Consider the following 10,929-nt stretch of genomic DNA (forward strand, 5'->3'; position numbering starts at 1 on the left):
AAAAGGGTCATCTCCTCCTTTGTTAAATCATGAATTGTCTTTAATAAAACTGGTTTTGTTAGAAAGCTAAGCTTACTGTCATCAGCCTGACCCAGACCCATTTATAATCTGACCTGCAGAATGAATCAATAATTTAATAGGTTTGGTCAATAAATCAATATATATTACTGTAGACACCTAATTAATATAAAAATATGTCTTCATTTAGTGAACTTCAACCCAAAACCACATTGCATTCTGGGGAATATAGGGTATAGGGGATATCACAGCCAAATTAAATTAGGTTGGTAGTAGGGCTGACCTATTTCTAAAGGTTAAAAGCTTCAAAATATGGTTTGGGTGATTATTTAAATTCAACCACCTTTTCCCGTAGCACTCATTTCAAATAGGTAAATTTAAAAAAATGTATCAATAAATATCTATATCAACTGACATAAAAGGTTTATATCATAAAACATTATTTAGCTAGTTTGCACAGAGAGAAAATATAAAAAAAAGAGAGAGTGTCACCAAGCCATTTCTTTGCTGTGGCACAGCCAGCCAATAATGTATTGAAACAGGATTTAAACAAACACTGGTGGTGAACCTTCCTTAGAAAGGCTGGTTAACCAAAACAAGGCCTGCTCCAAGAACTCATCAACGATTCAAACACCGGGTAACAGAACAACCTATAATGACACCTAGAGTTCAAACTTTAAAGTCTTACTCCAGGTCAGAGCTAAAGATTTACCTGTAAAAAAAAAAAATAATAATAATTAAAATGGCCGGGTAAAACTGCAAGGCCTAAACCACTGCTGTACCAAAACACATTCGTCGTAAATCATCAACATGATTTTAGGAAATACAAAGAGTTTCTGGAAAATAGCTATTAACTGAGAAAACTAAATGTAGCCTATAGCACCTCTGACCTTTTACTGTCAGTCAAACATGGTGATGGTGGCAGTATGTCGGTTTGGGAATACTTTACTTCTTTGAGATCTGGACTTCATTAATTTTTCTCTCTATTAGAAAAACTGAAAGCGAATGGTCGGCAGAACATTGCCTGAAGCCCAGTCACACTTTGAATTGCAGCAGGACCAATACAACGCAAATTGATTAAAACGAACAGAAAAAAGTTTTTGCATAACCCAGCCAAAGCTTGCACTTACAAACCGATTCATATACTGTAGTATTACATTCGGCACACCATTACAGCTCAAACACCCAGTAATGGGGCCCAATTAAAACATTTCGGTGAATGAGAGTGACTGAAAAATCCCTTTATGCTGATTTAAAAGGCTGGTTGGCAGTTATTGCAAACTCATCTCAGTCATATAGTCTAATATCAGTTCACTCACAGTTCAAAGACAGTCATTCGTTTTTTTATTGTTTTCAATTTAGTAAAATGTTTAAAATTAATTAAAAAAGTCTACAAATCATTAACTTTGTTAATTTAACAGGGAGCATAGATTTTTTTAAAAATCCAGTTTGTGAAGTGTAGATACAAAAGCATACACCAGAGGGCGTTTATGAGCCATTTAATGGGAAACCATTTAGTAAACAATCTGCCCTAGAAACTTAAATTTAAACTTAAATCGAACATTTTATTTATATTTTTATATCTCATACATTTTGAAACAGGCAACAATTTCATTTCCTGTTTTCGTAATCATTTTAAATCAGACGGTATCATAATTCAGGAAAAAAACAAAAGGTTATTTGTAAGACTGGAAGTGCAAGGTGGCACTGCACAATAAACAGAGAGGCGCATATCCAGGCGATCAAACCAGTCCTTTCTATCAGACTGTGCTTCCGTATTTACACACCCACCCCCTTAAAAAAAAAAGGAAAAAGAAAACAGAGGCACACACACAGGGCTCACCAGCGGCCGCCGCCGGGGGGTGAATGTTTACCTAACAAGCATAGAGTGGTGGTGTAGAAAGTGACAGTCACACTGGAGCCGTGCTGTATGGTGAACACAGGTGATTTCTGCTTCCACGGTTGCATTTTACAGCGGAATGTTCACTCGAAGGGGGCATGGGGACGTCAAGAAATCTACACAGAAAGTTCTGGACCCAAAGAAGGATGTCCTGACCCGGCTGAAGCACCTGCGGGCGCTGATAGGTGAGTGAAATGTCACCGGCGCTGCTTCTGGATGCTGCACGCGCGAGGCTTAGCTTGACTCGGCTAACGTCTAACAGGTTAGCTGTCTGCCTCCCGGTGCGGCTAATAAATACAACAACCTGACTAGTAACACACGCAATGAAATGAGAATACTCTGAATTTCACCCCTTCAAAAATGTTAGCGTTTTTATTTTGTGATTAAAAAAATAAAATAAAAACAAGTGTCAATATGATGGGGATGGATGCTAGCTAATATAAGCTAGCTCCCTGGCTGCTAACTAGCCAGAGGATATTGCTAGCTGATGGAGCATCAACACATAGGATCACTGCCACCGCCGCTCTTTGTCATCGTTTATTCCCCAGTCATTGATACAATTTAAAACATTATGGAAACTATATAAAATGAAGCCAGGTCCTTTAAATGAGAGCTGCTTCGAATGTAAAATGATACTATTTTGGATTCACTTTAATCTTTAGAAAAATATTTCTAAAATCTCTATCAGTTATTCTGAAATAAGGAAAGCAAACGTGTATCGTGTTTGAGCACTGTGTTGTTTCTCTTTATGAACAAGGAAGTGCAGATTTTATGATGGTCATAATAGCAGTTGTGGTGCCATCCTCCTCTCCCTGCAATATGATCACTTTAAGAAGCTATTATGTTGACATAATTATATCTATTTATACCATATTCCTGAATAAACTAATTCACTTGGTATCTTTTTAGGTATACTGATAATTAAGTGCTCCATTTGCCTTAGTCAGCAGGGTGACTGAAACATTTCTTATATTTGTCCATATTAAAATTATAATATCATACAGTTGCTTTACATCCATAATGTCAACTAAGTCTACCTGACTAGTGATTCAAAGGAAGCCCAAATTTGCTCTTTTGAATTGAGATCTGGTGTTTGGAGGTTATCAGAGTGCAATACATGTAATAGATTATTTGGTTATGTATGCATTATGATGTTGTAGTTGGGTACACTATTCAGGTAGGCTGTGGTGTTTATACACACACAGCTATGTATATATATATATATATATATATATATATATATATATATTTATATTGCCTACCTGGAATGGGTGACTATAGTTGAGTAAACTTTTGGCTCTCAAGATGGTATAGGTGCCCTATTTGTCAGTACTTTCCGATACCAATACAGGTTGACATGCCCTCTGTTTGGCTGATCTTTTTTCTTCTTCTTTTTTTTATTGTGCAGCGAAACAATAACAACCAGATCTTGTTTTTAAGGTGCTTTTAAAGCCTGAAATTTTAGCAATAAAACGGATCGTGATTAATCGATTTTTCGAATAATTGTCATTTAATTTAGTAATCGTTTAATCTTTAACTGGATCATAGTGACTCTGAAGTGTGTCTTTAGCTGACAGAGCAACCCACCTTGAGGAGCAATTATACCAAGAATGTAAAAATATCAAAACTTTTCGGCTGTCACTATGCTATATCCAGAACTCCTCAAGTGGAAAATTCTTAATTTCACCTGGTTTAATTATAGGATTAAACAATTTGCAAAATAATTGTCATTTGGAGTCCTACAGTACTTGAAATATGTTTTTGGATAGGGATTCATTAGCTAAAGAAGTATGTATGGTCATGTCCAAAACTAGTTCCAGTTCTGCACAGATAACTGTTTGTCCAACTGTGTTTTTGTTTCCCTCCACATGTGGCCTAAGATAAAAAAATGCAACCCTTTCAGTTGATGATTGTGCATGTTGATTTGTCCCAAACTTGCTGATTTCACTGTGCTTTCAGCTAAGGAAGGATTTCCTCCTGGTCCTGTAAGATCCTGTGTGGCCAGGAAACGGTGATTAGAGATGGGGTGTTATGTTGGAGAGGACAGGGACTTGGAGAGGAAGGGTAAAGGGCAGAAAAAAATACTGGCTGTTCATTCCTCAGTGTTTTGTCTTTTAAAGATAACTCTTTTCATCAAAGTGGTTAGAGAAGAGCAATGGTAGAAGCATGACTGACGCTGTATCACCAGAGATTGTGGCCCTTGAAATTTGATAATGACAAATATTTAAACCAAAAAAATGACATTAACTAGATTTATTCACAACAAACCCCCCCCAAAAAACGTCAATATTATACTATTTTGATGTTTTGATATATATAGTTAACAAATCATAGTTATCCGACATGACTTGGTTGAAATGCCTATTGGGTCTTAGGAGCTTAACACAATTTATCAGACACCAATCTCGATCTAAATTATACATTTTTATGAAAATTACATTTCCAAATTATTGAAATTAAGTTCTATGGTTTAAATCCTTGGATAAGAAATAGAAATATTTGTAGGCATGAAATTAGAATATGAAAGGAAGCCAAAAATTATATATATATATATATATATCCCTGGCCAATTTAGATAGATTTTTGTTTTTATTCATTTAACCAAGAAAACATCTTTCGAAAAAGTGATAAAGCAATTTAATAGATGATAATATGATTTTACTTAGAATCAAAAACATTTTCTTGTTGAAGTTACTTCTGTAATAATTGCCAACCACTGTTTTGAATATTTCCACTGGCCTTTGGTGATAATCTTTGGTAATAGGCTCAGTATCTCCTTACCCTCCATAGTTTCCTCCACAGAATGCAAATTATTTTCCAAAATATAGATTCCGACTTTGGTTCTTTTAAAAACGTTAACACTTCTCATCAGAAGAAACATTTTGGTAAAACCGAGAGGTTATTTATAATCTAAATTTGCCTGAAGGTTTAGACAATTTTGAGCTTTTATTTAGATTATTCTTCATGCTGTATTGAGCAGAAACTCTTTCCATGCAGTGACCATGTTTTCCGTTACCTACATTAATCTGTCTTGTAAAACAAGGGGAAACTGTTTCCGTTTTACTTCACTCAGCTGACCAGCAACATGTGGGGGAGGGCAATGCTCCTTTGTCCATACAGTAAGAGAAAGGCTGTGTCACTTCATCATAGTTAAGGTCTGGAAACTGTAACTTTAAAACTCCAGTGTACCTTTAAAGCAGCTACGAGCCTTGAGTTTAACTGATATTTACATAAAAGCATGATTCTATTAGGAATCTAAATCTCTTTATGAAAAGTTTGCTGTCAAGTAAAATCATAATGTGATTTGAACACTGGAAGTTGCAGATGTAATAGTGTTTTGACTTGGCAGAAAAAAAAGGGACATCTTTATATTATATTGGCTTGAGTTTCACTTTGTGTATTTAACAAAGATGCACTGATCATGGTTCCCCTGGCTGATAGGATTTTTCTTTTTCTTTTAAGTCTGACCTTATGCTGATTTGAATGTTTTCTGGGTTTTTTTAAGTTTCTAAATTCTTTAACATCTTAAAGAGGAAACATGTTGCTAGTTCTTTAAAAACATGTGGAGCACATTAAAATGAGTATGAATAGGTCAGATTTAAAGTCGTAGGGAAGTCAAATTTAAATGTCAAATCATTCTGGCTTAAACTTGTATATAAATGTACTCTTTATCAGATGATAATGTACCATAATTTTGAAAATTTCTATAAAAAAAAAAAATCCTGTCTTAAAATCTGTGGGTTTTTTCGTTATCTTATGCAGGCCAGTTAGTGATACGTCAGCTTGTACACCTAAATTCAGCCAATCATATATCAACGGTCATCTGTCAATCACATTTTTTCGCTCATAACATCTTAATTCATATCTCGCAGCTAATATACGCAACGGCTGAAATAAGAAATAAGAATCATTTCCTTTCCCATTGAGTTCCGTCCCAGTGTTCACAGGGATGGACGTCTGTCTTAGGCAGGCATAGAGCTAACATAACTGGCAGCGTTGCGAGGCAAGGGCTCAAACATGTACGGCTGTAAGCCTTCTACACCAAACCAAGCTTCTGCCGCCCTGGCTTCCTCTTACACAACAACCCCGCCCCCTTGATAAATGACCAATCACATTCACTTCATTCACAGGCACCAATCGGGAGAATTCGTAAATGCAACGGTTGGAACAGCCGCCTCCTTACGACTTTAAAAGAAAATCCTATCCACCAGGTGAACCACGATCAGTACATCTTTGTACAAATAAGGCTAATATAATAAAGAGATCGCCCGGTAGTTATAAATGCTTGTTTTTGAGTTAATGTTATTATGGAGTTAAAATTGACGACAGTTCGTAGTTTGAAATCAAATTGGGAACTACTTAACTAGATTGGGAAAATAAATCCATTTCCATTTGTATCTGACCACATAAATAATTTGAGCCAACAGAATATAATATGGTTTGATATCTGAATAAGTGATTAGTGCATTTCCTATTATTTATTGTCTTTGGTGTTTACCTGGAAGGAAACTGAACACATGTTTTCAAATAAGCCTTTTAAAAATACTGTTTTTGATACTAGTCAATTAAATTCCTGCATGATTGACTTGCTAATCGGAACAAGCATGCCTTACGTTGAAAACACAAATAAACCAACAATGTCAGGTATTTTACGAGTAGCTACTGATGATTACTGCTACAGTTTCTCTGTTACGCTCTAAATGTGTCTCTGTTGTTTCCTAATCAGACTGTAGTATCCCTGGGCTTGGCTGTTTTCAGGGTTTCTTTGCTCGCTGAACGGATCTGTGGGGTAGTGTGTGAAAGCTGCTGCATGTTAATTCACTGGTCATGCCTGGCTGCATTTGGCTGAGGTTGTTAATTACAGCAGCCAACCAACCACCTGATCGCTCCCTGCTCCACTCAGACACTGGGGCTTTCCTGCAAATTCTTTCCAGCTCTTATTTTGTTGATGATGTCAAAACCTGTTCTCTTTTTCATCTTCCATGTCCAAATAGCATCTGTTTGCTCTCCTCTGGTCTTTTCTGCTGGTGTAAACAAGCTCAGGTGGCATCTGATGCTGTGAGCTGCTTGGGAAAAACAAAGCCCTGTGCACCAGTGTTGCTAGTGATAATAGGGGTGCTGTAGTTTAAGTTTGCATTCAGATGTTTATTTTTTTCCCCCCTGAAAAATAGCTGTTATTTGCAATAAAAAAAGTGTAATCCAGCTTTGTTTGTCGCGTGCCATAAGTACTGTCAGGGTCAATTGAAAGTGCTGCTTTTAGAGGAGGAAATCAAAAGCTAAAGAGAAGCTATGAATAGCCCTAGAGAAGGCCCTCTTTGTTGCTGAAGTAAACGGTTTATCTCTTGTTTTGTAAATCTTCCCTTTTTAGTTAAACACTTGATTTAGGCTTATGAAGTGGAGTACCTCTTATAATCTTTTAACTGACACAATATAGGTGTAAAATCAACACTCAGCAGCTCACTTTCAATAACACTCAGCAGCTATTAGAGGGTTCTTTAAAACTTTGTAATCATTTACATTTTTCCTTTTTTTTGTTCATTTTATATACATATAACATTAAGCACTGTAGTTGGTAAAGTATTTTTTTCCAGATTGCACTTACATTCTCTCTGGTTGTAATAACCAGAATAAAAGCGTAAATGGTGTCTGCTGGAGAGGCACTTATCATTAACTTTAGTGCTGATTTGGAATCCCTAATATTTCTAAAGATCTTAATTAACTATAGTAATTTCTGCAAGTCTTATTTCTCTTTGAGAGCTATACATATAAGATGAGCCTTCTTTTTACCTGTAGGATAAAATGAAGTTTTATCAAAAGTTTTCTTTTTTTTTATAGGAAAATAGAATGATTTCTGAAAAAGGGTGAAAAAGTTACAGATCACTGTTTCACAGAAACTCTTATCTCCAGGTCAGAAAATAGATGTATTAGTTAATATATCTCCTTAAAAATAAAATAAAATAAAAATACAGCTTGTTATTATAGCTCTTTTTTGTACAATTAAAAAAATGAACAGAACAATTTTACAGCGACTTCCACCTAAGAAGTTAATTTCATGTTGTGTTAGACCATGCAGTCATTTATTTATTTATTGTACTTGTAAATGAGTCTTTAGATGCCTTACTTTTATGTTTGATCATAAAAAAATGAAATTTTCACCAGACAGGCTTCGCTGTTACACAACTCCACAGCTAATCTTCCTTAATTATTCAAGGCTATGAAAAAAATTATGCCCTACTTGACATTATAAACTGACTTTTAAAATATGATTTCAGCGATTTAGTACAGTTACCATCACTACAGGCTCCTGCGTTCGTGTGCTTGTATGCGGATGTTTGAGATTTTAAGGTGGAGTCTACCAATTTCCTATATTTCCTATATTCCTGCAGCTCAGTCATATAAAAAAAAAGTTTAATGTTAAGACTCTCCAGAGCTTTTTAGGAGGATAAAGCTGGGCAACTGTGCTGTAATACGTTCAGCTTCCTGATATCTGCTAACATCTGACATTATGGCAGCCTGCAGGTTATGTTTACAGGAGAGTTTCTTTCTCTGTCTCTCTGTATAAAGAATAACTTGAAAAGTTATGGATGGATTTTAATAGAATTTTACATTTGGAGTTGATTACTGGAGCCCCCTTAATTCCAGTGAAATTACCTCTGAATGCTTCAGCATACCGAGAGATTTTGGACAGTTCCCTGTTTGCAACTTTGTTGGAAAGAGTTTGTTGTCGATTAGTTTTACCGGCCTGCAGAGTCCTGACCTCGACCGTGAAGATTGAGAGCCAAGCCTTCTAACTAGAATCAATCTATTGGCACAAAAATTCCCATTAGAAAAACACTCCTAAACCCCGTGGTCAGCCTCTGCAGAAAAGTTGAAACTGTCACCGGCATTTAAAGAAATATTTTCAACATTATAGAGTTCTAGATTCGTAGCTGGATGCAAACTAAAAAAAAGCTAATGTAGAAATTCAGTATAAATATTCATCTAAATGTATATTTAATTAAGGTCTGTGATTACAGCCATATATTACTGACTGACAGAAACATGCTGCATCACATTGGTACAGACACAACGTCCATACCCAGCAGCAGTAAGCTGTTCTGGGCTCCATTAAGGCCAATTTATGCTTCTGACGCATAGCCTCTGCAACCGTCAAATCTGTCTCTCTGTGCAACCATGCCCCCCACGCAGAGGTTCTGCAATCGATGTCATGCACATCAAAAAAATCCTGACAGTCGCAAACCCGCGCAAACATCAAGCGGAAGTGCGCAGACAAAAAGCAGCTGTGATTGTTCCTTGGGATGCCTTTCCGGCTGTCTGTGTGGTGGTCCCGGAGGACGGGTCGTCCTGGAGTGCACCATTTTTGAAAACCGAAGAGTAATAACAACAATGGATAACCATGACGAAAGGTTGATCGAGGAGGTTCGGAAGTACAGTCACTATTACGATGCCTTAGACATGTTGTTTTGGAAAATAAACAGTCTCGCCGGCGCCGCCGAATAAGTTCTCGTGACCATCCGCTGAAGTTCTAGCGAGTTCTCCAATAGGCTCCCCCTTGCGCTTTGGCGGGAAACTGCTATGCGTCCCTAGAAATTCCAAACCGATGGTGCAGAAGCATACCAGCAAAACTGGTTCACGACCAGACCCAAGTGACATTTAATGTGTGCGGTTGCAGAAGTATAATCCGCCCTTTAAGCAAGGTGACAAAACCTGGGGACAGTCCCCATGTGGGACAGCCTGTCCCCAGCAAAAGCTGTGCACAGAGATGTCCCTGATTTAAAGTTTGGATAAGTTACATAAAAATGTTTTGTTTAGACCATTATTATGATAACCATGTAGAGAACATATTGTTCATAAGCAACAGCTAGTAGCACCGTTCTTAATGCTACAGTCACAGTAGAAGAAGGGCAGAATGTAGAGAGCAACCTTTAAAAAAAGACAAGCAGAGTGTCAGCGCAGACAGAGACTGTGATATTATGGTCTATGTAGATTCCTACTTTATCATTTTTTTTGCTTTGATCAAGGATTGGTTTGTGGTACAGACATTACTGATGTTGTCAATCTTTACTGTGGTTAAAAAAGTGATGTTAATAGTTGGATTTAACACCATAAAAAAATGGTGCTGGGATTTGTTTTGTTTTACTGAAGGTAAGAAGTGCAAAATTAATGAAGCTTTTGTTAAGAAATGGAATAACATAAGGCTAGAGCAGAGGGGTAGGTTTGGTATGAGTTATTTTTATTAAAAGTTAAATAAAAAAAAAGAACTCCATATAAAGCAGTGTTCATTTAGATTAACCCTTTTGTCAACAAAGAATTGACCGGTGAATATATGTAATTTTCTCCCTCTGGTCCTGTGCAGTCATTTCAAAGTCCAGTTTGGTGATCTGTTTCTGAAACTTTTAAAAGGGCTGCACCACTGACATGATGGTACATTGACATGACCCACTGGTGCTGCAGGCACCTCTTGTTTGTCACAAAAACAGCGTTTTCTAGTCTTTGAGTCGGATATGTAGATTTAAAGCTAATATTAGTAAATACAGACAACATACCATAGTATCATGTATCCTAAAAATGTATTCTAGTAATCTGTGAACATAAACTTTAAGGCTTAAGTGTATTTGTTTTCTTGCAGATAAAAGAAATAGTCAGTGACAAGGAAAATTAAATGGGTCAAAAGCTGAGAAATATAAGATAATCAGCGGGTTAAAGGAAAAAGGAGAAAAGATGAAAGAAAGAGGAGATAAAAGGGAGACAATGATAAAACATCTTCAGTCTGCTTCATGACCTGAAAAGAGAGACATGTAAAAAAAAAAAACAGCACAACCAACACATGTAGTGTAAGAGATAAAATAAAGTATCACCTTGATGATATCACTAAAGTATAAGTAGTATAATTTAATCTGACATGTATACTGTGGTAGCTGAAGATAAGAATATGGGCTTTCTAGGGATGCACGATGTAATCGGCCCCCTATCGGTATCGGCCTTAAAACTGAATATCGGACATCGGCCAC

At 36.6% G+C, this 10,929-nt stretch overlaps 1 protein-coding gene across 6 annotated transcripts in view; it reads left to right on the forward strand.

The window, feature by feature from the left end:
• The first annotated feature begins 1,788 nt into the window (after positions 1-1,788).
• The window catches only part of ralgapa2 (Ral GTPase activating protein, alpha subunit 2 (catalytic)), a 147,679-nt gene continuing 138,538 nt past the window's right edge, over positions 1,789-10,929 (forward strand). For 4 of the 6 annotated variants that reach the window (XM_015396705.1, XM_015396711.1, XM_015396727.1 and 1 more), the window contains exon 1: positions 1,789-2,103. In XM_015396705.1, coding sequence (XP_015252191.1) covers positions 1,998-2,103 — 106 coding nt within the window. In that variant the 5' untranslated portion in view covers positions 1,789-1,997. The remainder of the gene's footprint in view (positions 2,104-10,929) is intronic. The other 2 variants (XM_015396742.1, XM_015396732.1) reach the window with 1 other exon arrangement.

The sequence above is a fragment of the Cyprinodon variegatus genome, unplaced genomic scaffold (genome assembly GCF_000732505.1).
Source record: "Cyprinodon variegatus isolate N-32 unplaced genomic scaffold, C_variegatus-1.0 Scaffold27, whole genome shotgun sequence".
NCBI classification, from domain to species: domain Eukaryota; kingdom Metazoa; phylum Chordata; class Actinopteri; order Cyprinodontiformes; family Cyprinodontidae; genus Cyprinodon; species Cyprinodon variegatus.